This window comes from Camelina sativa, chromosome 4 (genome assembly GCF_030686135.1).
Source record: "Camelina sativa cultivar CO46 ecotype springtype chromosome 4, ASM3068613v1".
Classification (NCBI taxonomy): domain Eukaryota; kingdom Viridiplantae; phylum Streptophyta; class Magnoliopsida; order Brassicales; family Brassicaceae; genus Camelina; species Camelina sativa.
Genome location: NC_141883.1, coordinates 19,811,437 through 19,839,230, shown reverse-complemented (window position 1 = coordinate 19,839,230; position 27,794 = coordinate 19,811,437). Strand labels below are relative to the sequence as shown.

The 27,794-nt window shown below is 37.0% G+C and overlaps 4 protein-coding genes, 1 non-coding gene and 1 pseudogene across 8 annotated transcripts; 3 read left to right on the top strand and 3 right to left on the bottom strand.

Moving 5' to 3' along the window:
* Positions 1-3,520: 3,520 nt before the first annotated feature.
* LOC104780670 (uncharacterized) lies at positions 3,521-4,330 on the bottom strand. The gene is made up of 2 exons (XM_010505193.3): positions 3,868-4,330; positions 3,521-3,781 (listed from the first exon to the last, which is right to left on the bottom strand). Exons 1-2 carry the CDS (start codon positions 4,233-4,235, stop codon positions 3,649-3,651), a joined length of 501 nt encoding a protein of 166 aa, XP_010503495.2. The 5' UTR covers positions 4,236-4,330; the 3' UTR covers positions 3,521-3,648.
* A 4,162-nt stretch (positions 4,331-8,492) lies between these two features.
* On the bottom strand, positions 8,493-10,284 carry LOC147945998 (uncharacterized). Its single transcript, XM_087509448.1, has 3 exons — positions 9,636-10,284; positions 9,244-9,378; positions 8,493-9,037 (listed from the first exon to the last, which is right to left on the bottom strand). The coding sequence occupies exons 1-3, from the start codon at positions 10,282-10,284 to the stop codon at positions 8,493-8,495; spliced, it is 1,329 nt and encodes a 442-aa protein (XP_087365574.1).
* Positions 10,285-12,189: 1,905 nt separating this feature from the next.
* Positions 12,190-14,003, top strand: LOC104780669 (uncharacterized). Of its 3 annotated transcripts, none has more exons than XM_010505192.3 (8): positions 12,190-12,517; positions 12,688-12,803; positions 12,905-12,963; positions 13,059-13,096; positions 13,270-13,333; positions 13,437-13,490; positions 13,578-13,679; positions 13,788-14,003. In XM_010505192.3, exons 1-8 carry the CDS (start codon positions 12,321-12,323, stop codon positions 13,860-13,862), a joined length of 705 nt encoding a protein of 234 aa, XP_010503494.2. In that variant the 5' UTR covers positions 12,190-12,320; the 3' UTR covers positions 13,863-14,003. The 3 variants fall into 3 exon arrangements, with proteins under 3 accessions (XP_010503494.2, XP_087366518.1, XP_087366519.1); XM_087510392.1 differs by having other exon boundaries at positions 12,251-12,517; positions 13,059-13,198; XM_087510393.1 differs by lacking the exon at positions 13,059-13,096 and having other exon boundaries at positions 12,276-12,517.
* On the bottom strand, positions 13,923-16,432 carry LOC104780668 (SNF1-related protein kinase regulatory subunit gamma-1). Its single transcript, XM_087510391.1, has 6 exons — positions 15,863-16,432; positions 15,329-15,501; positions 15,044-15,199; positions 14,680-14,955; positions 14,444-14,607; positions 13,923-14,361 (listed from the first exon to the last, which is right to left on the bottom strand). The coding sequence occupies exons 1-6, from the start codon at positions 16,065-16,067 to the stop codon at positions 14,061-14,063; spliced, it is 1,275 nt and encodes a 424-aa protein (XP_087366517.1). The 5' UTR covers positions 16,068-16,432; the 3' UTR covers positions 13,923-14,060.
* Positions 16,433-20,733: 4,301 nt separating this feature from the next.
* Positions 20,734-22,471, top strand: LOC104780667 (cytochrome P450 94B3 pseudogene; annotated as a pseudogene). The gene has a single exon (XR_015596892.1). The product of XR_015596892.1 is annotated as a cytochrome P450 94B3 pseudogene (transcript).
* Positions 22,472-22,716: 245 nt separating this feature from the next.
* On the top strand, positions 22,717-22,802 carry TRNAY-GUA (transfer RNA tyrosine (anticodon GUA)). Its single transcript is given in 2 exon segments — positions 22,717-22,753; positions 22,767-22,802. It is a non-coding gene; the product is annotated as a tRNA-Tyr (tRNA).
* The last annotated feature ends 4,992 nt before the right edge of the window (positions 22,803-27,794 follow it).

Sequence of the window (27,794 nt, the reverse complement as noted above, 5' to 3'; positions counted from 1 at the left end):
GAGTATAAAGACAAATGTGAAAAGACAAATGTTAAGGTTGTGTCACAATGGGCAAGATTGCTATGTGTATTGATGTATCTTATCAGTTTCCATTATCTTCCAATTTCTTAGACACATCTCTTTCCTTCTGGTGAATTCAACATTGTGATTATACATTTCCATTTTTTTTGGTATGTACGTTGAGACACACTCATAATATTCACACACGTACGTATTCGTGACTGTACATCAATTATATATATATATATATATATATATATATATAATTGATGTACAGTCACGAATACGTACGTGTGTGAATATTATGAGTGTGTCTCAACGTACATACCAAAAAAAATGGAAATTATATATATATGTATGTATCTTTGTATACGTACGTGTGTATATATATATATATATATATATATATATATATATATATATGTATCTTTGTATACGCCTTCGACAATTTACTAAATTAATTGATTGATTGTTTTATACATATACATCTGCTTGGTTTCATAATATTCATGAATTAAAGATGAAAGTAGTATATTTTTACAGGGCACGTAAATATTATAACTACGCACAACATGGAGATTATTTGGAATCACCAAAAGAATATTCAAAAGGCTTTACGGAGAAGAAGTAGTTCACTGAACTAGATGATTTAAAACAATGAATCTAGATGTCTCTTATTAGGATTTCTTCTTAAGAAAAAAGTAGAATATATGAATATAAAAATGATACATTAAGTCAAGAAATAGGCTTAAATTTGGACGATGTGATAGTAGTAGAGGTGATTTGAGGAAACGAATTCGATCAACTTCAGCTAAGTTTTTGGCATAAATTAAGCTGTTTTTGAACCTAGATAATTGAATACATTCTTCTGTCTTTAGTTAGCAACTTAAATAATAAAATCAGCATATCTTTAAGTTATGTACAAGCATATATAGCAAGTGTTTAATTAGAAAGCCGAATTGGGTGAATGTTGGGCATTGGGAAGTGATATTTTGTAAGCACTAAGTAACAAAAGGAGTAATAATAATTGAATTTGAATATGATAAAGAAAATGTAAATTCTGTGACATTAACTCTGGAGTTTGTGTATATATAGAGAAAGGTCTAAGAAGAAGAAGTTGAAAACAAGTGGATACTCCGACTCCTTCCCACCCTTTGTTGTCTTGTAATTCTCTCATCAATTATTCATCATTTTTTTATAACAAAATTAGATAAATCGATTGTAGTGTTTTTTTTTTTTTTTTTTTTTTTTTTTTTTTTTTTGATCCATTTGCTTCTTTCTTTCATTATCAAAGGTTCCTATCATCAAAAATATGAGTCGTGGTCCCTCCTGTTTCACTCCATTTGGTTACTATTTGTATCAATTCTATAATAGCTTAATGATTATATATACGTTCCAATGTGATTGATTCGCAAGGATTAACACACATATTGACATAAACTCGGTAGCATTATAAAGCAACCCTCTCCCGTCTGATCACCAATGATGAAAACTATACTGTATTAAAATATCATAATATACGTCTTGTTTTTCTAAAAAAATTATTATTAAGATCCAAAAATTATAAGATATCAAATTTTGCAATTTTCTGTAAAAAAACGAGTTTTTTTTTTATATTTTATTTAATGAGAACAATAATAATTCTGTTCGAAGCTGAACCAGATAAACCCGAAATAGTCATTTTCTAAGTAGTTGAACTATCACACCAAATTCGTTTAGTTGTTGAAGAAATTTCAGAACTGATCTCATAAGAAGAAAAAAACCACTTAAGAGAGATTGCAACTTCAGACGCATGTAAGAAAAGTACTTTATGAAGTGCTACACATATATATATATATATATCAATAACTAAATATTTGGCATTAGACTATAGTACCCAAATTGGAATCTTGTTTACTATACTATTTCTTTATACCTACAAGTCCATGTACATGTGTATTTATACACGCGTGTGAATGGAACTGTGCTTGTAATATGTAAGGTTTTTTTTTGTTTAAACGAAATATATATATATATTTTTTATATGTTGACAAGATAAAGAGATCTTTTTATATATACATCCAAAGAGCACACTAGGGTTTCATGGCCTTCATATATATATATATATATATAAGATGTTATTTGCGGCAACTACAAGGATTTATTAGATATAGTCCTTCTCTAGCTAGATCTATTTTGTAGTGGATCTCTAACGCATAAGAGTTCGCACATCCTCAAATTTGGACGACTTGGCAACTCAAATACTTGGTTCTCACTTCTAACTGACTTGAAAAGTAAAACAAGATCAAACGACACAAGTACGTACTTACCACTTACCAAGTGTACTGCTATTAGTATTAACTATACGAATTTAAGCATTTTATCTTCTTCTTTTATCTGAACAGCTCGTATCTTATCTTTTCTTGGATACTATTTTTATCGTGTAGTACTGTTTCATTTTATTTTATTGTATTGTGTTTCATTTTTCTTACAGTTAACATAAACATTGAACTATAAAGATCCAATGATTACATAACACAAAGAAAAAAAACTACATCTGAATTTACGGTAACATAATCTCGAACTTTCTCACTACTAAATACTTATACATCTGGATTAATCCAGATCTTTTACATTTCCACGAAGATTAAATGTTAGTCAATAAAAACAGGACACTATAAATAAGCTAATTAGTTTTATAGTTTCTGTTAATGTACGTACGTACGCACAAACACAATAATATTATACACATGCAGTATTTAAATCGACCTAAGAAATTAAAGTAGATAAAATGAGCATCGTAATGCAATAATTATACCCATCATCTCCATGCATATGTCTTTACGTGTGCGTTTGATTACTTATTTTCAGGATAATCAACAATCTCCACTGAACGAACATTTTCAAATATGATTACAAGTTAGTAAGTTACAACAAATAAAATGAATCATATGGCCGGGTCGTCAGCCAATTATATCCAAATCAATGAATCATGCAAATCGTCCATTATATTCTATTTTTCACACTACGAATTTTAGTATGTTACTATCAGTAATTATTATTCACTCTATCTCTTGTTACTTATAAATCAAGCGTTTAATAATTATATTAACTAACTGATCACAGTGATCTGCGTCGGTTAATTTATGCCATAGTTAGAATTACACAGTTACACTCGATATATAGTATATATAGCATATCAGCTGATCGTTGCAGAATTGACATAGCTAATGTTGACACCATAAGTCCGTAACTAATCTAAATTCTTAGTTCATCATTCCGAATTAAAGATGGTTTTTAATATAAGTATGTGATTATTAATTCATAAAAAGTAAAAACAATTAGAATGTTGTGTTCTTTTTATGTTGGCAAAGAAGAGGAAGTAAAGTAAGCTGGAGACATAAATCATGTCTTATCTGAGCATATCATTTGTTTTCCTTCGATTTCAAGTAAAAAAATATATATATAAAAAAGACTTAATATTACCAAACTCGAAAACGAAATCAAACTAAATTAATTAACCACAAAAATAAAATAAAAATGTAAAGCAAAAGAATGTATTTTAGATTATTTTCTCAAACTAATGAAAGTTTAATACATCTCTCTCAAATTTCCATTTATAATAAACATATAATTAAGAGAAACAAATAAAGTACTTAAAAAAAAAATTTAAGGCCTAAACCTTTGCCTGCAAGAGTGGCAAGTGATCTCCAAGCAAGCCGTCGTATCAATCTTGGTCATTGATCTCTCCTTCAACCTCTCAGCTCTCTCCACCTCCTCCCTCGCCTTCTGCCACATCACCCTGTTCACAATCCAAAGCCGTTAACAAGACCGAATCAAACCGAAATTATAATTACTTGAATGTGGAGATAGCTAGCAGTAATTTACCTTGCACGAGCAAACTCAGACTGAGCCATCTCCATCTCACGGCGAGTCAATTCTCTAACCCTCTCGGCGTAAGCCTTCTCTATCGCCGCCAGCCTTATCTGCTCTGCCGCCTGCCACTTCAGCGCCTCCACACCACCACCACCACCGCTTGGATGCTCGTCCTCCGCGGTTGTGATCGAGCTGAGGCTGATGGAGAGTTTAAGGTCAAGATCGTGGTGGATCATGGATGAGGAACGGTTGTGTTGGTGGTGGTGGTCGGATGTGAGAAGTTGTTGTCGTTGTTTCCTTACCACAGAAGATTCCGTCGACGGTGGAGAAGGCAAAAGCTGAAGCTCTTTGTGATGATCTTGTTGTTGTTGTTCAGCCATTTTTGTATTCTTGTTTGTTTTTTTAGGCTAAAAAGGCTGCACTTCTCAATAAGTGTGGGGGTGGCAATTACCAATCACTTTATATGTAAGCTGCTTCGTGTGTCTGTCTGTGCACATATATATATTTATTTACCTATTTGTAATTTACGCTCATGCCCCCCTTTGTTCTTCTAATCTGTTAGGTTATTTGATAAATGGGTTTTATATATCGACCAAACCTCTCTCGATAATCCACTAACAAACGACCACCGTACCGCCATTATGTCAAGTGTTGTTCCATATGATATGACGAAATGATTTGATTGTATACCAATCAGTTAAGTTTTAAAATTTGGTAAAAAAAGTAAGATTTAATTATACTTATATCGTGGTAAATGTTGTTTTAACGTGCAAATTCGAGTTGCAACTTTATTTTTATTTTTAACATAGGAGCAATTGTAAAGTGAAAATAGTGGAGGGTAGTTTAGTAAATCGACGATATAAATAGAAAGAAAAATTATATAGTTAAGGTGTAGAGAAAAATCTCCGTTGAAGAAAAGACAGATCGGAGATGGGATATAACGGATGAGGCATGAGAGGCTTTTTGAAGAAACCCTTTTCACTTTTTCATCATCTATCTCATTTTGTTATGTTATTTTGTAACTAATAACTTTGTGATTATTAATCCTTTTTTTTCTTTTCTTTATAGGGATATGAAAATGTGGATGTGGGTTGTGTAATAATTGGGGATGCACGTGGGTTAATGGATTCCAAAAGCTAACTAGCTCACTATGTGCTTAGTACAAATATTTTAGTAATTAAATCAAATTATTCTCATATACAGTAACAGTTTTTCAAATCAATTTATTTACGGTGATTTAGTAGTTGATAGATTTATTGTAGAATTGATATATATATATATAGAACTATCGATTAGAGTTTTCTCTGGCCGCTCTCCAATGTCTCATCCCCGGCGGCGTTGACTCAGATTGGTGTTGATGGAAAATTGCTCTATCACACCCGTGTTTTCTTTTTCTACCTAATCTTAGTTTTTTCTATTTTGACGGTAAATGCATTGGAGGTTCATCAAATCCACGCCCATCGAATTCGGCCATGTTTTAGCTTCATCCTCTCCCCTTCCCTCCGTCTCTTCTGGTGGTTCCTCCCATTGAGGTGATTCTCACGAGTTACCAGCCTCTCAACGCCAAATCTGAGACTTCGAAATACCTTCAATACCTTGTGTATTGTCTTTGTTACATGCCTCCCTTGAAGTCAATCCCATCATCTCTCTGCTCCTCGGATCTGGATCCCCTCACCAAGCAGCTTGTTTGGTCGCAGTTGGACAGAACCTCTGTGTTGACGACGGAGCTGTGCAAAATCTTGACAAGCCCCCGAGATCCAAACTATGCTCTTCACAAATCCAGGTCTGTTTCAAATCTTCAATTGTTCTCCCATAGCATACCTTGTTATCGATCTATGTTTTCAATTGTCCAAATACTGCAATTGAAACATGATCCCTCATCGTTGCTCTGCTATTGCAAAATTTATTTGAGAACCCTACCATTAGTTTTGTTAAGGATCCCTACCTCTAACCGCCAAAGACTGATAATGACCGGCATTATGACTTCTTCTCTAATGAGAGATGGTTACCAGTTCCTCCTAAGTCGTCATTATCTGTTTCAGCTGCGCCATTAACTATCCCAATTAATACCTTGCAATAGTTGTTCTGAAACTGGAAGTAACAAGAAAATCGGCATTATGAACTTCTCTCCAAGGAGAGGAGATTACCGAAGCTTTCCTACTATTTTCTACATATCTTCCTTTTGCCCTGAATATTGTCATCTACAAATCACAAAAGCTAGGAATTATGTTCTCCCTTGGCAAAGTCTGAAGAATATCGGCATTATGACCATAGCTCAAAGTAGTGTGGTTACCAAAACTTACTCAAGAAAGTCATGCCCACCCTTTATCCTTCAAACACCCTCCTCCTTGTCAATGAACCAATCAAGCCATTGTGTTTATCGGCTATGGAAACCCTCTCAACGTCCCAATGTCATCTTGATACAGACCATCTACCACATCTCCACCTTGTCATTGAATGTGGCGTCGCTGCACCTTGAGTTAGCTTGCGATTTGATGCTTTAGATCTTCAACACCTTTTGGCCATGATTGTCGACTTATCTATCTTTAAGTTTATGTTTATTATCAAACCTTGTCTTTGAAAACTCTCAACCTTTGTAGTCCTGCTTACTTTGTCTAATTAAATGAAAAGATGACTTGTTTGTTCAAAAAACAATTAAAAAAAAAATGTAATGCTTATATGTTTTATATAATTATTAGTTTTATTTTTACGTACACACTATGAATTTGTTTCTTATGTTTCATAGTTTCATGTATACATCTATTCTAGTTAACTGTTATTTTTCAAACTTAATTAGTTTCCCTCTTTTATCTGTTTTTCCCCTTAATTATCCATTTTGTATTACGTGTTTGTTTCGTTGACGCAGTCGGCTGCGGCAGTGGTAGGAGATGCGGCAAACGCAACTTTTTTAATCACCGTATCTAATCGACGTCCAAAATCAGAAGCATCGTTTGTCGCAGCCTCTTGCCGCAAGTACCTGCGGCAACCAAACGAGCAACAATATCTGGGCTGCCGTAACGAAACGAACAGACTTATTTTTTTTTGTCAACCAAACATTAATATTTAAAAAATAACTCCACGGTTGGTTGCCCAAACCGGAGGGTAAGAATTTACAAATGAAAGTTCTGAAGGTAAAGATCTTGAAGAACGAGCAAGACAATCTGCCCTCTCGTTTAACGACGTGGTATCCTGGTAAGAGTGAAGGATAGGAAGGAAGATTTGAGAAGGCTGAAATCGTCCAACAGATTGGAATAGGCGGGCCATTCATCTGTAGATTGCACTATCGCCACTAACTCTGCACAGTCCGTCTCATAAGATTGACAGTCAACACCAGCCGCCAGTGGAGATTCTATAGACCAAATCAAAGCATGTAACTCCGAGTGTAGGGGTGAAGGACTTTTTCTCTGACATCGTGCTCCCAAAAGTAATGTCGTATCGCACTATTACAATACCACCAACCCAAGCCCGTAAAAATGTCTGAAGCCTTCCAGGAGCCATTAACCAAACAACGGGAAGAAGGTTCTTAGACTTCCCTAGTTGACGAAGGAACCAATACTCCCGCAGAAAAGCCGTGGCTTCCTCCCATAACAGTTTATCATTCGCTGCCTGATCAATAATATCGATTGGCTCTGCCTCTAAACCCTGAAATACTTTTGTATTCTTATCCTTCCAAATTGACCATAAAATCCAAGGTAATCTGTAACATTTATCCGAGACACCGGACTGGGATGACGCCCTCCAGAAAATAAAATCTAAATTCGGGTAGACCGAGCCATAAGGAAAACCACCGAAAATTAACGAAACCGAGGATAGATCCCATATCCTACGCGAGCGAGGACACTCAAAAAGAGTATGATTTATAGTTTCAATCTCAGAATCACAGCGTTTACAAAAGGATTCACACCGAACTCCTCGATGAGCAAGTCGTTCCAACACAGGAAGAGTACCAGAAGCGATCTGCCAAAAAAATGTTGAATCTTTGGGAGAACTTCAAGTTTCCAAACGTGGGCCCTAAGGGCCGAAAACGCCGGCCCATACTCAACTTTCGTAATTAACTGTCTTGCAAGCCGATACCCTGACTTGACCGAGTATTTCCCTGATTTTAATATAATGCCAAATCAACCTATCCGGTTGAACAGATTTACTGATGGCCATACGCTGAATAAGCTGAATATCCTCGGGATCCATGAACTCCTCTAATATAGGCAAGCCATTCCTTCGTGATTGGATTAATCAGGTGGTTGACCATTAAGTTAGGATGTAACTCTTTCCCTCTACCATTAGCTGGTCGTGGTTGAATATCTGGAATCCAGGGATCTCGCCATACCGAAATATTGCAACCAGAGCCTATCATCGATCGTGCCCCTTGTTCCACCAACACTTTCGTTGAATAAATACTCCTCCAAGAAAACGAAGGAGAATATGGTTTTTTGGCCAATAGGGGATGTTTATTCCAAAAATATCTACCTCGCATTACCCGAGCCATGAGAGATCTCGGATATTGAATTAACCACCAATACTGCTTAGCTAACATCACATCATTAAATTGCTTAAGAGCACGGAAACCGAGACCACCCTCACACTTGTCCTTACACAATTTATCCCAAGCGATCCAATGCAAACCACGTGCCTTATCATTAGAACTTCCACCAAAACCGTGCAATAACACTGGTTAATTTAGACGTCAGCTCTTGCGGTAGTTTATAATATGACATAACATGAGTTGGGAGAGCCAAAGCAACTGATTTGATCATGACTTCCTTACCACCTTTTGATAAATATTTTGCAGACCAACCATTTACAAGATCATCCAGCCGATCATGCACATAACTGAAAACCTTAATTTTTGAGCCCTGAAGGTTTTCAGGGATACCCAAGTAAGAACCCATGCCGCCTTCTTTAGAGATACCAATGACTGTTTTTAACTGAGTTCTTATTTCAGACGGGACTTGCTTACCAAACATAATAGAGGACTTCTCGAGATTAACCTCTTGCCCCGAAACTTTTCCATAATTCCCTATTATTGCCATAACCGTACTACATTCAGTCACCTTTGCTTTACAAAAAAACAGACTATCATCAGCAAACAACAAATGTGTGATAGTAGGACAATCCCGAGCTAGCTTGATTCCAATAATCTTATTCTCCTGTTCCGCCTTTTTTATATTGGCAATTAACACCTCTGTACAGAGTATAAACAAATACGGTGAAAGAGGGTCCCCTTGTCGTAGACCCCTCTATGGTATAATTAAGCCCTGAGGCTCACCATTAAGAAGGACTTTATACGAGACAGAAGAAACACACTACATAATCGAAGAAATCTATTTCATGTCAAAATTTTACTTAATCATTACATCTTCCAAAAAATCCCATTCAACCCGATCATACCTTTACTCATATCCGTCTTGAAGGCCAAAAAATCTGTTTTACACCGTTGATTGGTATTCAACCTGTAAAACATCTTCTGGGCAACAAGAATATTATCTGTGATTAAGCGGTCAGAAACAAAGGCCGATTGAGTCTCTGAATTAAAAGAAGGCAAAAAACGCTTCAGCCGGAAGCACAAGACTTTAGAGATAATCTTATAGCTCACATTGCATAGACTAATAAGTCTAAACTCCGCCATACGCTGAGGTCTCTCATTTTTTTTGGAATGAGGCAAATATTAGTCTCATTTAAACGAGGATCAAAACAACCCGTTCGGAAAAACTCTTTAACCAAAGCCACCAAATCCCCCTTTATCGACGGTCAAAACCGCTGGAAAAACAAGGCCGTCATACCATCAGGACCTGGTGTCTTCTCTGGGTGCATAGCAAACAGAGCTTTACGAACTTTCGATTCAGAGACTTCCCTAGTTAGGGACCTATTCATACTATCTGTAATTAGTGGGGAAAGCTCCTGGATCACCTCTGACATACTCCTGGTATCCGACTTTGTAAAGAGATCCTTAAAATATTTGGATGCAATGTTCTCTAAACCCGTTATCGACTCATCCCAAACATTATCAGGGCCGAATAAACCGATAATCTTATTCCTTACCCGCCTCTGCTTAGTCGAGGCATAAAAATATTTAGTATTTTTGTCGCCAACTCGTAGCCAAAATTTCATACTTTTCTGCTGCCAATACAATTTTTCATCACGATAAGCCTCTTTTAATTTCATCTCAATGCTCCGTATCTCCTCCTGAGAAATTGTATCATCCATCTTCGCCTCCTGCAAAGCCGCCTTTAGGGAAGATATGAGCGAAGGACCAGAGCCAACATTATTCTTTCGCCACCATGAAATTAAATTCCTACAATTCTTTAACTTATCCACAAAAACCGGTGTCCAAAATTTTTTTGTGCAATTCCACCTTGATTCCACCGCCCCAGTTAGTCCATCCTTCCCTAGCCAACGCTTATCAAAACGAAACTGCCTATGCCGTCGCATTACTGACTTCAGGCACACCGCAAGGGTTGGAGAATGATCGGAACCAATCATATTCAAATAATCTACCTTTGATTGTGGGAAAAGACAATGCCAATCTTCGTTGCCTAATGCACGATCTAAACAACCACCTGATTATTGCAGTGAATACCTCTCCACGATAAATGTTTGCCATAACAAGGAAATTCTAACATGCCACAACGCCGGAGCATAGATTGAAAAGGCACAAAGGATGAAGCTGGTCTCAAAGCACCACCCTTTTTTTCATGGTTTCCAACAAGTTCATTAAAATCACCTATCATAAACCAAGGATCAATTCGGAAAGAACCGATATCAATTAATTTATCCCATACCTGGCCCCGATGTTGGGGAATAAGATCACCATAAACAAAAGACAAAAAAAAATAATTGTTGCCCAATAAAAGCTTGAACATCAATAATACGATCACTAGCATATAAAATTGAGAGTTTTATTTCATCCATATAGAAAATAGCTAGACCTCCACTAGCCACACAGGGTTCAACAGTATACAACTGATTATAACCAAATTTATTCTGAAATTTTTGTAAATAAGAAAATTATTTTTTTGTCTCTGATAAAAATAAAATGTATGGTCGATGCGTCTTCCACAAATCTCCCAAGTACTCCTTTGTCATATCAGCCCCTATGCCCTGACAGTTCCAGCTTAAGACCTTCACGTTTGAGCCGGTAGTTTCGGGAGAGCCACCATCCCTTTCTTGACTTGACGACCACCACCAGGTGGCTTACCATTCATAGTATTGTTCCCCTGTTTCCCCAACACCTTCAGCTTGTTACCATCACCTGCAGGTTTAGATAAAGCCTTAGCAAGTAAGTGTTTACCTGGTGAAGCCAATGACAATGCAACTCTCCTAGAACCATTAACCCCTTTTTTAACATGAGCACGTTTCTTTCCTAAATCAACAGCACCCATAACACTACTAACATCACCCATAGCCAACTCAAGTGGTGTAGAAGAGAGAGAGATACCTTGCTTATGACCATCCGCATCCTCAACACCATTGCCCGCCAAAGCCTCATCACTCATATCCGGACCAGAAACCGCATTCCCTGAAATATCACCCTCCGGATACTCACCATCTTCAAGCAAATCGTCAGTATCTTCCTCAAAATCCAAAATCAGCATATCCTTACCCTCCCCAGCATGTTGAGGAACCTCCACCTCCGAGTACAACTTAGAATCACTAGTCCCATCAACCACCGTAGTCTCACAAGCACTTTCCTGAATCCTCATCTCGCTCGAAACGTGTTTAGCCCTGTACAGAGGCTTAGGCCACACCAGACCACCCTCCTTTCTGTTAAGAGAAAAGGTAGCCTAATGACCACCAAGCTCCCCTCTAACGAACAGACTCATTTATATCATTTATTACGTACTAATTTGTGCTACAACACGAAATAATATATTTTTAAATAACAACTGAAATATAGTATTATTTGGTAGTAAATGTTTAACTTTAAAATTTGTTTGACTAATTTTGATGTATGATATAATGTTGTTAATATCACAATTTGATAATTTATGAGTATAATTTGAGTATTGGTGTAAATATTATAGCCAATGTGTGAGGTTAAACACATTTTTTATTTAGCGATTCAGTAAAATATTTCCATTTTTAAATACAAAAATAAACTTACCGCTAACTTACATTAATAACACATATACTAATTAGATAAATGAATACTATAATTATAACAAAGAAAAAAAACAATGATCTAGTAACACTTTTTTTTTTCTTTCAAATGAACTAAAATCTATTAACGACAAAATCTTTAATTTTGTTGATTTTCTTCACTAAACCAATCAGGTTATCAACCGAACCATAAAACTGACAGGTTTATATGGTACCGATAAACCAACCTGAACCGGATTGGCGGGGGAGGGGATTTTTCAGTCTCTAGTTTCCCGCGACATTAGTTCCGTTGATAAGAGTGAAACAGATAAAGAGAAAGATCCCAACAAAAAAAAAAAGCCAAGATTTTTCACGATAAGAGAGGTCCAATGAACTCTCGGGATCTTGCACTCGTCTCTACCTCTGCAGTTCTCGGTGCTTTGATTTCAGCTCTTGCCTTTCGCGCCTTTTCACCAAACCCTAAAAACCCCAAATCCCGAAGAGTTAGTAGTTGTTCCACGGAAATCACCGCAATTTCCAGAAGAATCCTATCTCAAGATCCTTTCAGTCCTCTGAAACGAAAAGGGTTCGTCTCAATTTCATTAATTTCTTCGGTTTTTTGTTCTGATTTCGTTGTTCCCATAGCGAAAGTTTCCAACTTTCAGAAAGAAAAAAATCACAAATTGCTTTTGATTTTTTTTTTTTTTTTAAATGTTAGTAAGTAATTTGGTTTTGATTGGTGTGACAAAAAAAAAGGTACTTATCATGGGATGATTATTTCATGGCGATTGCATTCCTATCAGCAGAACGATCAAAGGATCCTAACAGGCAGGTTGGTGCGTGTTTGGTGAGCCAAGATGGTATAATTCTTGGTAAGATAAGGGATTAAACTTGTCCTTTTGATCTCTTTTGAACATTGTGGTTTTGTGTTGTTACAACAATGAATTGAAAAAAAGCTTTCATTTTAATCTAGGGATTGGCTATAATGGTTTTCCAAGAGGCTGCTCTGATGACAGACTTCCTTGGGCCAAGGTATTAACATTCATCGTGGAAAAATTTACTGAAGTTGATTATGTTCAAAAGTAGTCAGTAAAACTACAAGTGTGGGTAATATGCCAATTTCGCAGAAATCGAAAACTGGGAACCCATTGGAGACGAAGTATCCGTATGTACTAATCTCAATGATGATGCAAAATACAGCTAAACCTTTAACTTCTTGTTTTGCTGAGTATTGTGCACACATTCATTTAGGAATCTGTAAAATACGGTGAGATGTTACAGGACTCATCCGTTTTGGCTCATTGCTAAGCTATGATGTTTATGATTCTGAATTTGTAGGTATGTTTGTCATGCTGAAGTTAATGCCATACTAAACACAAACCATGCATCTGCAGCTGGCCAGGTTCGTTTTTTATATCGAATATTCTGCTGAGGTTTCTGTTCCGACATATTTGTGTGCGATGGTTTATTTTAAGTTTGTTTTTGCTTCCTCTAATGTCTTGCAGAAGCTTTATGTGACCATGTTCCCTTGCAATGAATGTGCAAAAGTTATTATACAGGTATGTTCTTCATACGATTTGGATTGAATGCAAGTAGATCATCATCACTGTCAAATGGACTTTTCATCGTAGCTTTCTTTCTTGCAGTCTGGTGTTAGCGAGGTCATCTATTTTGTGGAAAAGACACCAAATGACTCGGATGTTATTTATGTAGCCTCTCACAAGCTCTTATCCCTGGCCAACATCAAAGTAACTAAAGCCTCTTGAATTATCATCTCATGACTTTTCTATACAATGATTGTAATGGGATATCTGGTTTTGGTATCTAAATCTTTCCGAAACAAAAAAAAAATTCAGGTTAGGAAGCATCAACCGGAGATGGATCAGATCATGATTAAGTTTGAAGAACACTTACTCCAACCAGAGACCTAATTGTCCCAATTCTAGGACCAAATATTAGAATCTTAAGATTACTGTATTTTATCAGACGTATTCACTCAAAGACCGGCTCTTTCTTCTTCTATTATTTCTGTTTGAAAGTTTATAACACAAATCCAAGAACTTTGCCACAAACAGACAGAAGCATTAGGAAAGAACAAGGACAATTTACACAAGAAAGACACAGTTTTGTCAAACTCGGTAGTTTTGGGGAAGAGGTATAACGCCGTCAAAGAAATCCCCAAAATAGCCAGATGGCTCATGGACAAGTCTTGCGATGATGTCTCTGAGAGTGATGAGTCCTTCGAGGTTACCAGAATCATCCACCACATATATCCTATGGATCTTTTCGACATCTAACATCAAAATCAGTTCCTTTAGTGTGTGGTTCTTAGTGCAAGCGATCACACCGCTCATTATAGGAGCTGATGTATCCCCTTGTTTCTCCAGATGCTCTCTAACAGCTACCAAGAAGTTCTTTGTTGTGATTGACCTAAAAACATCAGTAGAAAGCATTAAAGATTGACAATGCGGCAAAACTTGATATATATTACAAGGATTTATGAGGTACTAACCTGTAGTCATGGTAGATCTCTGGTGCAGTGAGGAGAAAGTGAACATCTCTAAGGCTTATGTTACCTACTGGCTTCTCACTTTTCCTTTCAACGACAGGTATGCCTCCGATTCTTTTTCTCCTCATCAGCTTGAACGCCTGAAGAACTGGTTCGTCCTCATATATCTGAAATAGAAAATGATGATTTGTTAGAAGAAGAACTCAAGGGTGATATGAGTAAGATTACACACTGAGTACCTTTATGATATGATCCTTTGACATAATGGGAAGACCAACTTCAGAGAGAGTTTTGATTCCCCAATCCTCAAACCAGTGAAGCCCTGCACATTCTGCCAGCATATGGATAACTCCTGATTGTGTGATTATGTTCTCGATCTTTGCTACACCTAAATCAACCACGGGGATGCTCTTCATTTTGTATTTAGAAAGAAGCAATAGCATGGTTAGAAAGGAGTTCTCCTTCTGCAGAGCTAGAAACGGTGCCCATCGGAATGTTCCAGAGATATCTCGAACCTGTTAAAGAGAGAATATTCAATGCAATTCAGAAGCCGTAATCCGGGGGAAAAAGGTTCTATACCCTTAATAAAGATACAAGCCTCACCTTGGTATTCTTGTATAGCTCTGAAGAAGTAAGGACCTCAAAGAAGTTTCCAGAAGTTATGGCTGAATCTTCATTATCTAGAACATCGGTGGTGAAATCATGAGAAAATCCATTTGAAGCTGCAACGGCAGGGCTCCTTGGTGATGGAGGCTCCAACTGTTGTTTTTTTTAAAGTAAACAAGAAAAGCAAAGACATGAACATAATAGGTCGCTTCTCACATATTCTTCATAAGAATGATAAAAAATAAAAAAAAAAGGCCAAGTTTAAAAGGGAAGGAGAGTTACCTGATGCAAAAGCCAGACAACAATGCCTGGAAACTCTACAATACCGATGTAGCGATCAATCCAACTGGCGTCTTCAGGGGCATCAACATCTACAACAGGCGCGCTCAAGACCTTGAATTTCGATAGTGTCTGAACAGCTTCAGCCAAACTTGTATCTGATTTAATCTCGATGTCTAAATAGAGAGAACCCACAAAGAAATATTAGCAGGACAACAAGTCTTTATCTTTTGATAGGTACAGCAGAAGAATAGGACCTAGAAACTGTAACAATCAAGAACTAGTTCTGATTCCTTAAATTGAACTGATTCGAGTATCCAACAAGCTGGGTTGGAACTCATTAATAAGCATATTAAAATCAGCAATCAATTTCCAAATCTTCCATAAGATGAATGAGTCAACAACCATCAACATCCCATATCCCGTACATGAACATGATCAATCCTCAAAACCCAACACTACTTATCAATTCAAACAAAAGATCAGCTCATGATCAAAATCAAACACACACATCATCCAAAAAAAATCCTCATATACCTTGAGAATCAGAAGAGAGAGGGAAAGCAGAGACAGGGATACTCTCGAAGCAAGCGTTGAGCTTCTCGTTAGGGCTCAGCTGTGGTTTCTGCTCATCCCAGAGATCTTCCACACGCATCCCTAGCTTAGCTTCCGGGCTCGACACGTCACTCCGATGCCCCAAACTCTCGCTTCTCATTATCTTAATCTCCGGCACAGCCGCCATCTTTATCTCCGGTAAGTCAAATCAGTGAAAAAGGTACCGTCTTTATCCTCCGGTAACTCAATAAGATCAAAAAAATCCTCTCTTTATGTTTTCCGCCAGAAGAAGTATTCTATAATTAGCTGTTTATGATCTTTTCACTGAACAAAGAGAGATTGAAATGGACACCATCGTAGAGATCTCGAAACAGAGAGACAAATTCAAAAGCCCTGTTGTCTTTAAATCTTATGAATAAATCCCCATATGTTTTAAATTTATCAAAAATATCCCCAAATTTTCGATTTTGTTATAAAGATTTGGGGTTATTTTGAAACAAAATGGGTTTCATTGTGATTTGTTATAAAAAATTGTATTTGGTGGTTAGTGACAAGAGTGTAAAGAGTAGTAGCCTGTGACTGTATGTACCCTACTCCTTCGAGGTAGACTCAATATCTCAGCCGTTAGATTTATGACACGTGAATGGAGTAGCGGGGATCAATTTGGGTGTTGGTCGTAAAAGCGATAGGCAAATGATTAAAAATAATATAGAGAGGAATGAATAATAAATCTCCATTTGTCGAAGTCGTACTTATCTTTATCCACACAAAAATTAGCAGCCGACCTTGGAAATGGATAACTATGTAATATTTCTTTTCTAGTCTTTTTATCACTCGGCCGACTTCTATTACACTGTTTATATATTAGATTTGATATGCGTAGATTTAAAATGATATCTGTGTACAATCCTTGTGAAGGAGGCAAGGAGCCTTCTGCAGTTGAATTCTGATCACCGTAACTAAACAAACAGAATAGATAAGACTTAGCCTCTTGGCTCATATGCCTGAACAGCGTGTCTAATAAGCTTTAAAAATCTAAAAGTCTCAAAAATCAGTCATAGATGAAGTCATATGTGAGGAGTCTATTGCTACGTTAAGCCTTCTAAGACTTTCTATCAAAGTGAACATACATTTTTCCTCGAATAGTACGTTCTTTCAACCATCTGAATCACTGTTCTGTACACTGACTAAGCTTTGGACCTCGTGACATTTAGTAGACCTTTTATATTGAAAGAACTTCTTACATTGTTCTAACACGACTACTGGATCGTCAGATTATTACTTTGTTCTTCCTGCATCTTCGTAAAATCACCTAAGGCTCTAAGAGAGGAAATTATATCCTTTGCTGAATATATAGCCCGGTTTTAGTTGGAGATGTTACAGGAACGTGGGCGCCAGATGGTGTGTCAAAGTCATAGTTAGTTTGTTCTGTTTGCTCATCACCAACCGGAGATCATGGTTTCTGGAACAGTGTAGTTTTGTTTGGAGGTGAATTGTTATATATATAGACTTTGGTTTGATTTAGGTGTGTTATTATAGGCCAGCAGGTTTTCTGTAGAGAGTATGGCCCCGGGATCAAATGTTTTCCAAATAATCACCAAGTCTCAGTATTCTTACCCTTATTTATTTGTAAGCGTGAGAGGTTTTGTGCTTGAGAATCTCAAGCAAGTTTTTATATATGCATGGGCGAAGTTATCTTTAACTTAATGTCTTCTTTGTAGGAGATGCTTGCTTACTCTAGTGGGACGTACGATTACTTTTTGGACGTGGTTTGAGTGCAGGAACCTTCACTAGCTATGTCAATTAGTTCCATTGGAATTCAAGCAATACATTTCTTTCTAGATTCAGACTGCAATACACACACACACATGACACAACTTTTATTTATATCACAAAACCATACAAGCAAACACGATATGGTATGGTTGGTCAATCTAGCTATAGTAGAGTTTTCAACACTCGGAAAAGAGAACAAATCAAGGAAATAAAGAATGTACTCACAGCAGCTCAGCTCTTCATGCATGCACGGATCTTCAAGCACTCACAATATATAGTTTGTTCGTAGAGCCCTCACTCATGCTCTTGAACTTTTTCACCATCTCTCATCATCTACAGTAAAATACAACAATTTTAACAACAACACATATATATGGCATAAGTTCGTACAGTTCAAATCAAATCAAAGTAACTCACAAGTTTCTCTTTGAAGAATTTAACACCAATCTCTTCATTAACAGAATTGTGACATGTCAATTGTATCCATAAAATATTGACATATTTTAATTATAATTTTACTATAAATATTTTTAAACAAGATAATATATAAAAATCTGTTTATATATTAATAAGAATACATTAAAAATTACTTAAATTATTAGCCTAATATTATAAGAAACTTTTTTTGTTAATATACATTAATTCAGAAAAGGATTTGAATTTCACTTTCCTGTCAAAATTAATTAATTGATGAGATTTTAACACATATTTAATAGTTTCAATTATTTTCTTGATAAAGGAAAGCATAAAAAATGAGTAAATCACAGATCTACATAATAGAAATATACATATACATATCTATATTATAAAATAATACAAAAATAAATATTATTAAAATATAATAAGTATAAGTAAAGCTACAAATAATTCATGATACAAAAATATTTTAAATAAGGACCTTCTAAATATGTTGTTTTGTATATTTTGTTGATTATTTTTTTTGTCAAGATAAGTCTAGATTTAGTTTTTAACGTAATTTGTTTATCATTCTACATATTTTAAATAATTATGAGAGAAAACTAAAAAACTACAAAACATATTAAAATATTTTATTAATAGAAAAATCGATAAATTATACTCCATTCCATCTTGGCAAAAATGATCTGGTAAATATACATATGAAAATAAAAATCATTGTTATAATATCAAAGTATAAGTGTTTATTATTTGCTTTTTATTCAAGTTTTTATATATATATAATATATAATGTATATTATTTTGTGTATTGTGATTTTCTTATTTGTTTATGAGCTATTTGATATTATGAGATAAATTATTTTATTTCTCAAAAACTATTATAGGTTCAAAGATTCTATAAGCAAATGAAGGTCGACAGCTCAAAAACGATTTCTTAATTTCTCAGTTCTATAAAATATAAGTTTCTTAGATATATGAATATTCATACAGAGTATATAAATTAAGATGAGGGTTAAAAAAATAATAATTAGATGTCATATATGTATTTTAATATGTAAATTTTTCTCTTATATTTTTGAAAAGTATAATATCATGAGTTTCTATTTTATTTGTGTTACTGTCAATGTTGTACCAAAGTAATCATAATTCTAGCAGGTTAATACATCATTTTAAGAAGTTTTGAAAAATACTCTTTTTTGTGTAAAAAATGATATATTAAATATTTTTTTAAAAAGATACCGGATTTTCTAACAATTTCTTTAATATAAATATCATGCTAATCAAGAACAAGAAGAAAAAAAATGTTGTATACGTTACAACAACAACGTCTTGTATATATATATATATATATATTAGAAAAAAAAACACACATAAATTTTGAATACATCTGGAGAAAATATTACTCTGTATAATTTAAATTTCATTAAAGAAAAATAAAAATAAAAATCTCTTTTAAAATTGGACGGTGAAGTTGATAAGAATTATTGAAATGAAAAAAAAAAACGGCTATTTCTTTTCAAAAGTCTTTTTTTTAGTCAATCAAATCGTCTTGGCTCATAGAATTCATAGAACGGCGCCGTTGTTTCTGTTCATATCCATCATGAGTTAGTGCACAAACATGCACGAGCAACGAAGCAAGAGAAGACGGTATCCACAACGACAACGTACGTGAGTGGCTTATAATCAATTTCATACCTTCTTTTACCTCAAGATCGTATATACAGAAGAAGAAAAGAAAAAATAACTGACTTTGCTGATTATGTCTAAAGAAGCACGTGCACAAAATGAATACTGTAGTTCTCTTTCTCAAGTGGGAACGGTTTTGTCTGTCTCCCAATCAATCTCGTGCCAGAATTTGTTTTCCTTTTTTCAATATATATCCCTACTTTCTTTTTTTTTTCCATTTCAGCTAGAGATTTATACTTAACCCCCCGACACATTTTATCAAAGTATGCTCCGGTTCTGATAAAGTCTCTATAATAGGATAACACATAATGTACAAAGGTAAACAGGAGCTAATGTATATCATGTTTTGGATCTATCTTTTGCAATCTCAATTCCAATTTAATATTATTAACCTAGAAACAGCTGTTAGTTATTTGTTTAGATGTTTCATCATTTGAGTATTTGTTAACCATTTAAAGAACATATGTATAAATGTTAATAAAATATGCAGTAGAATATATAGTTTACTTAATATAGTCTGTTTTCCTGGCGTCATGCATGGTTTCTACTTTCCATCGTGGTTTTGACGGAGAATATGCCACGTACTGATGCTGATGAGCTTTTCTGACCTCTGCGTCTCTCAAGCGTTTGCAACACGTCGGATTCAGAAAACAAATGCGGCTATGGATAGAGATACGCTACCCAATGATAAAAGAAATCTAGAAGTAAAAGAAACCCCCAAAAATATAGTAAAGTACAGATTTAAAATATCGTATATCTTGTTTTAGTTTATAAAATATTGATATTTTCATAAGAAGTTGTATAGTGAGGACAAAAAGTAAGTTTATTAATAACGTATACCTGTACACATAATGCCGTGTCATGTCGATCAAAGTATTAACATAAGAAATAAAAAATTATAAACGTGATATCTTTTGAGACCGATTGGTCGGACCCGCCCCCTATCCCGTCCTATATACACACAATTTCACACACGCAATACCCACCAAGAGCACACACACCCACACACATACACTTTAAAATCTCCCATTCACAAATTATCTCCAACAACAACAAAGGAAATAAGAACACGTACACAAATATGGCATTTCTTCTAAGTTTTATGATACTAGCGTTTATTATTATAATCATAATCTTCTATTTATCTTCATCTCCAACTAAAAAAGCTCAAGAAACCACCACTTATGGACCACCATCGTATCCACTCATTGGCTCCATACTCTCCTTCAACAAGAACCGTCTTCGCCTTCTCCAATGGTACACTGAACTTCTCCGTATCTCTCCGTCTCAAACCATCTTAGTTCCTCTCCTCGGCAACCGTCGCACCATCGTCACAGCAAACCCCGAGAACGTTGAATACATTCTCAAAACAAACTTCTTCAACTTCCCTAAAGGTAAACCGTTTACTGATCTTCTTGGTGATCTCCTCGGCGGAGGCATTTTCAACGTCGACGGTCACTCGTGGAGCTCGCAGCGTAAACTCGCTAGCCACGAGTTCTCGACTCGCTCGCTTAGGAGTTTCGCTTTTGAGGTTCTTAAAGATGAAGTGGAGAACCGTCTCGTCCCAGTGCTATCCGCGGCTGCTGATGTTGGGACGACCGTGGACTTGCAAGATGTTTTGAAACGTTTTGCTTTTGACGTTGTTTGTAAAGTCTCGTTGGGTTGGGATCCGGATTGTTTGGATCTGACCCGAGCCGTGAATCCACTCGTGGAGGCTTTTGACACGGCGGCGGAGATTAGTGCTCGCCGTGCCACGGAGCCGGTTTACGCTGTTTGGAAAGTGAAGCGTGTGTTAAACGTGGGAAGCGAGAGGAGGTTGAAAGAAGCGATCAAGACCGTACACGTGTTGGTCTCTCAAATTGTCAGAGCTAAGAAGAAGAGTCTTGAGATCGGAACCGGAGAAGAAGCGAAGCAAGATCTTCTGTCGAGGTTTCTAGCCGCCGGCCATGACGGCGAAGCAGTGAGGGACATGGTTATTAGTTTTATCATGGCGGGAAGAGATACGACGTCAGCAGCTATGACGTGGCTGTTTTGGTTATTGACTGAGAACGATGACGTGGAGAGGAAGATTTTAGAAGAAGTGGACCCGTTGGTGAGTTTAGGGTTAGGGTTTGAGGATTTGAAAGAGATGAACTACACAAAGACGTGTCTGTGTGAAGCCATGAGGCTTTACCCTCCAGTTTCGTGGGACTCTAAGCATGCTGCAAACGACGACGTTTTGCCTGACGGGACACGTCTCAAGAAAGGAGACAAAGTGACTTATTTCCCATACGGTATGGGGAGGATGGAGACGCTGTGGGGGAAGGATTCGGAAGAGTTTAAACCGAACCGGTGGTTTGATTATGAAACAGGGAGTACACAACCGGTTTTGAAACCCGTGAGTCCTTACAAATTTCCGGTTTTTCAAGCCGGTCCGAGGGTTTGTGTAGGGAAAGAGATGGCGTTCATGCAGATGAAATACGTCGTTGGTTCTGTTTTGAGTCGGTTTGAGATTGTGCCGGTTAACAAAGACCGGCCTGTTTTTGTTCCTCTTTTAACGGCTCATATGGCTGGTGGGCTCAAGGTGAAGATCAAGAGAAGAAGTCACATCCTTAACAGCGTTTAATAGAATATATAAACAGTATGTAAAACAAATTATTTATAGAATATCAAAATGTGTAGATTTGTAAAACATAACAAATCCGAATATAAGCAGGTAAATTTTTTGTTCAATTTCTTCAAACATAACAATTTGGATGGAGTTAGAAAGAGAGCATTGTAGTCTTGCCGCTCACCCGAACCGATTAGTTGAATCAGGAAGTGGCCATCATGTAGAAGTTGAAGCTAAATGAAATGTGAACGATGAGAGAACCAAACCAATGAGAAAAGTCAATATTGTCAATTCTTTGCAGTGTGCTTAATTCTGAGTTTTGAAATTTTGTGTTAATAAATGATTGAAGGCAAAGCTTGTGCAACATCCGACCTTAGCTCAGTTGGTAGAGCGGAAGACTGTAGTCTGTGACAGCAAATCTTTAGGTCGCTGGTTCGATTCCGGCAGGTCGGATTTTTTTTTTGTTTTTTTTTGGTTAAAATAATCAATTAGTTCAATTTTACTTTCACCCAACAAATAAACTAATAAAGGCACTAAACTAAGCCCAAATAAAACTATCTTAAAGGTCTCTTCAAAAAGATTTACTATAGAAATTATCACTCTCTACCTTCGATTAATTATTCAGATTGCGTTATCTTTCTTATCATCCATGCATGATCACGTTAAACAATTAATATTTTATTTATTTTAAATAATCACGTCAGATTCCTGCTTTTATTTGTTTAAGTTTGACAAAATTATTCAAGTTTTCTCTAATTAAAATATTCTGTAAATTGTTTTCAGAATCAATATGAACGATTTCTCTGTTTCAGCTTCGGTACTTTCTGAAAAAAAACAATGTTTACTATAGTCATGATAGTGAAAAGAACCATAATCGTTTAAATGGTCAAATTGTTTAGCATGATGATGGATATTGTCTTGGGAAAATAGCTACATATTCGTTGAAAGGTGTTCGACGCTTATTCACATTCACGGAGTTGAACATTTTTTTTTTTTTTTTTGGTCATCTGGATTATATATATATATGTGGTGTTAAAACCAAGAAATTACAACCTGCAATGCAGACTACAACTTTTCAAAAAATTCCGACTGTCCTTCCCTACTAAAACTAACCTGGGCAGCATCACTTGTACAAACATGACCTGTCAATTAGCGGATAAAACCTATACCAACAAAAAGGGACTCCAAACTTTACCAACTATAGAGAGGATGAAACTCTCTCATCTTCAAAAACCTGCTGCAACCATCTAGGATAAATAGCTGCTACATAGGACTGCAGTCTGCACTCACTTGTGACGCTTTGAGCGATGAGAAAAGCTCATCTGTTAGTTGTTGAACTTTCCACTTCTAATCCCCACTGCACAAAAAACTCCAACTTCCTTCGTCACTCTCCTATTTCATAACAGAAAGATGGCCAAGCTTTTGGTCGAAGAACACAATTGACTAACAAAGTGTCTTCAATAGCAAACACAATGTTTACACATCTGTGCTCGATCATACTTTCCACCGCCCAAATGACAACTACAAAGTTGATCTGTTCTTTGCTTGTGGTGTTAGAAAAGGCTCTACGGCTATGTAAAATCACCTCGCCTTTCTCATTCCTCAACACCCACGCCCCACCTCCCATTTGATTCCTTCGAGACCATGATACCCCAACATTACATTTAAACCATGACATATCAGGTGGTTTCCACTTTTCACCTCTAACTCCACTTCTCTCCCCATTATTGCTCCCATCATTACTGGTTTCCAAAGGTCTTGGGCTTTCTCGAATTATTTCTTCTCCATTTGGATCCAATCTTTGAGCTGTAAATCATTCCTCGACATCGTCTTTGATTTTTTGAACAGATATCGACAACAGAAAGCGTTTACCTTAAAAAAACAGGGCATTCATGTTCTTCCAAATTCTCCAGATGATCCATGGGAAACTCTTTCTCAATTGAGTTGGCCAATGAATATTATCTCTGTTTACCAGTAAATGATGCATGTTTGAATAAACAGATCCTTTATCAAACCCATTTTCAGGAGATGGATAATCTGATAATGCCCACACTTGTCTTGCCATACTGCATTCAAATAAAACATGATTTACTGATTCTCCATCTTGACCACACGCTTGACATCTCTCACCAAGTCTGAGTCCTCTGCGATTCAGTTTGGACATTACCGGTAAGGCTCCACTTAAAACTTTCCACAGAAAGACTTTTAGCTTTGGATCAGTTTGCAGTTTCCAGACTTGTGCTTTGAGAATGTTGATCGATGGTTGCATGTCAGCTTCTTGTATACTCCTCTGATTGTTAATTTGACAAGCAAGCCAATATGCAGACTTTACCGAAAAGGCTCCACTCTTATTGAATTTCCATACTAAAAAATCCTCTCTGTCTACCACTGGTTTCTTTATCCTGATTTTGACGATATCAATAGGCAAGAAATGATAGTGTAGCTTTTGTAAATCCCAGTCTCTATGCCCAAAGTCAATAAGGTCCCCTACCTTGAGGTTAATATCAATGATAGAATTTTTAATCCACGGAGGTCTCATGACATCATCCTCAATCCATGGGTCCATCCATACTTTCAGTGACGCCCCATTACCAACTCTCTTCATCATTCCTTTGATTAACAATTCCCTACCAAAGATGATGCTTCTCCATCCAAATGAAGGTCTGGTACCTCAACCCACTTCTAAAAAGGGAAGAATTGGGGTAATACCTTGATTTTATCAGCTTTGAGAACATACAGTTAGGTTCCTGCAACAGTCTCCAGGCCTGTTTGGCTAACAGAGCTTGATTGAAAAGTCTGATATCTTTAAACCCCATGCCTCCTAAATCTTTGGATAAACATAACTTCTCCCAGCTAATCCAATGAATTTTCTTTTAATATTCACATGAACTCCACCAGTAGTTTGCGATTGTGCTAGACAGATTAGTGCATGTAGATTTAGGCAGCTTGAAGCATGACATTGCGAACACCGGCATCGCCATTGCCACTGATTTAATCATGACTTCTTTTCCACCTAGAGACAATGTTTTCGCATGCCAACTAGAGACCTTTGCGTTGAGTCTATCTTTAATATAGCTCAACATTTCCACCTTCGAACCACTAAAACATTCAGGGAGTCCTAGGTACTTACCCGCTCCACCTTCAATATGAATACCCATTTTAATCTGGATCTCGTGTTTCACCTCTTCTGAGACTCTCGAACCAAACGTGATAGCAGACTTAGACGGATTTAACTCTTGTCCTGTGACCTTGCCATACCTTTTTAGTATTGCTAAAAGAGTCTCAGTTTGTTCAACTGAAGCTTTACACATAAAGAGGCTATTATCCACAAACAAAAGATGATATATAGCTGGACCATTCTCAAGAAATTGAATACCCGATATTGTACCTTCACTTTAAGCTCTATTAAGGAGATGAGTTAACCCCTCAGTGCACAGAACAAATAAGAAGGGTGATAACGGATCCCCTTGTCTTACTCCCCTTTGTGGTTTGATCATCCCATGAGGTTGGTCATTAATGAGAACTGAGAAAGCCACTGAAGAAATACAGATCATTACCAAATTCACCCATTTGGAACTAAAACCCATTGCCAACAATAGAGAACGAATATAACCCCATTCCAGTCGATCATATGCTTTGGACATGTCAGTCTTGTTTGCCATGAAACCAGTAGACATCCCCGAAATTGTGTGCAGACTGTGGACAATCTCATGCGCTACCAAAATATTGTCTGATATCAACATATCAGGTACAAATGCCGTTTGCATTTCTAACACTATGATCGTCACCAAAGGTTGAAGCCTTTTTACCATGATTTTGGATATGACTTTGTATAGCACCGAACACAGACTGATCGGTCGGAGATCCTTCATCAAGGAAGGATGCGGAATTTTTGGCAACAGACATAAGTGTGTATAGTTCCATTCCTCTGGAAGAGTACCCTCCTCAGAAAAACCTTTCACCTCTTTGATTACTTGCTCTCCCACAGTTTCCCAGTAAGTTTGAAAAAAGAGAGCTGACATCCCATCAGGACCTGGGGCACTTGCCGGCTTGATGGAAAACATTGCTTCTTTTATTTCCTCCTTGGAAACCAACTTTAATAAAACTCTATTCATGTCCTCAGTGACTCTACTCGGGAAATCTGAGAACCAAAACTCAAAAGGAGTGGGGTTAGAAGAAGAGAAGAGAGATTGGAAATAATCCATTCTTGACTGTTAAGAAAGCTATTCTTAGCCTTGCCCTATTCTCCTTAACTGAAGTATGAAAAAATCTTGAGTTCCTGTCTCCATCAATTGGTGGCAACTTGTCCTGTGGGAAGGTTGATAAAGGGTGAGGACCAGGGTTCGAGGAACGCTTAACGCACCAATAACCTACTGGTGGATTGGGATATCCACAATGATGGGTTAGGATCGATGCTCTGCAGGGCCAGCTTGGGATCCGTTGGGACGGCTAGCAGTGAGGCTAGTGGGGTCCACGAACGGTCTGTTGGGTCAGTTAGTGAGGCTAGTGGGGTCTACAGGACAGGTTGTTACATAAAAATTGATTTTTATGTGACAACCCATCCCGTGGACCCCACTAGCCCCCGCTAGCTGCCCCAACGGACCGTCTGTGGACCCCACTAGCCCCCCGATAGTCGCCTCAATGGACCCCAAGCTGGCCCTGCAGGGCATCGATCCTAACCCATATCCAAATCCACCAGTAGGTTATTGGTGCGCCAGGCGTTCCTCGAACCCTAGTCCCGACCCTTTAACAACCTTCCCACATGACAAGTTGCCACCAATTGATCTGGCTCTAGAAAACTTCTTCCTCTCTATAGGCTATTGCTAATTGCTTTTTCAAAGAACAAACTAACCCAAACCTTGGAAGGAGGAGGACTGCTCGTGTTATAAGGATCTTTCAATCTGAGAGATGGCATCTTGAGCGTTGAGAGAATTCGCCTTTTTCCAAACACTGAGAGCTTTACGACAGAAACGTAATCTCTGAGATACTGAAACCTCATCCTCAACTAACCTGTTACCCCACGCCTGAACGATTGCCTCCGCCACATGTCGTTTACCAAGAAGCCTCTTGTCAAAACGAAATTGACCTCTATACTCCTCTTGTGAATCCATCAGCTTGATCAGAATGGGTCTATGATCAGATCCCCTCATCTCCAGAAAGGATTGATTTGAAGCTGGAAACTGAGAGAACCATTCCTTATTACCAAAACACCTATCAAGCCGACTTTGAATCCAAAGATTATAGCGTCTACCAGCCCAAGAGAAGATATTTCCTTTGCTATCCAATTCCTTCATATCACAGACTTCGATCATCTCCGCAAAAGGTTGGAAAAGGGATTCACATCTTCTAGGACCTCCCAGCTTTTCTCCGTTGTGTAAGATATCATTGAAATCTCCCAAAACACACCATCTCTCCTTACGACTCACACCAATCCTGCTTAATCTT

What these genes read in the sequence shown, in the direction of transcription:
- LOC147945998 (XM_087509448.1), bottom strand. Translation starts at nt 10,284, where the DNA reads ATGCGACGGCATAGGCAGTTTCGTTTTGATAAGCGTTGGCTAGGGAAG. An exon ending in GAAGACACCAGGTCCTGATG is followed by an intron (nt 9,379 to 9,635) that starts GTATGACGGCCT and finishes CTTTTAATTCAG; the next exon opens with AGACTCAATCGGCCTTTGTT. An exon ending in CAAGACGGATATGAGTAAAG is followed by an intron (nt 9,038 to 9,243) that starts GTATGATCGGGT and finishes TACTCTGTACAG; the next exon opens with AGGTGTTAATTGCCAATATA.
- LOC104780670 (XM_010505193.3), bottom strand. Translation starts at nt 4,235, where the DNA reads ATGGCTGAACAACAACAACAAGATCATCACAAAGAGCTTCAGCTTTTG. An exon ending in TCTGAGTTTGCTCGTGCAAG is followed by an intron (nt 3,782 to 3,867) that starts GTAAATTACTGC and finishes GATTGTGAACAG; the next exon opens with GGTGATGTGGCAGAAGGCGA.
- LOC104780669 (XM_087510392.1), top strand. Translation starts at nt 12,321, where the DNA reads ATGAACTCTCGGGATCTTGCACTCGTCTCTACCTCTGCAGTTCTCGGT. An exon ending in GTGCAAAAGTTATTATACAG is followed by an intron (nt 13,491 to 13,577) that starts GTATGTTCTTCA and finishes TCTTTCTTGCAG; the next exon opens with TCTGGTGTTAGCGAGGTCAT. An exon ending in TATCCCTGGCCAACATCAAA is followed by an intron (nt 13,680 to 13,787) that starts GTAACTAAAGCC and finishes AAAAAAATTCAG; the next exon opens with GTTAGGAAGCATCAACCGGA.
- LOC104780668 (XM_087510391.1), bottom strand. Translation starts at nt 16,067, where the DNA reads ATGGCGGCTGTGCCGGAGATTAAGATAATGAGAAGCGAGAGTTTGGGG. An exon ending in AGCTATACAAGAATACCAAG is followed by an intron (nt 14,956 to 15,043) that starts GTGAGGCTTGTA and finishes TCTCTTTAACAG; the next exon opens with GTTCGAGATATCTCTGGAAC. An exon ending in GAGATCTACCATGACTACAG is followed by an intron (nt 14,362 to 14,443) that starts GTTAGTACCTCA and finishes TGATGTTTTTAG; the next exon opens with GTCAATCACAACAAAGAACT.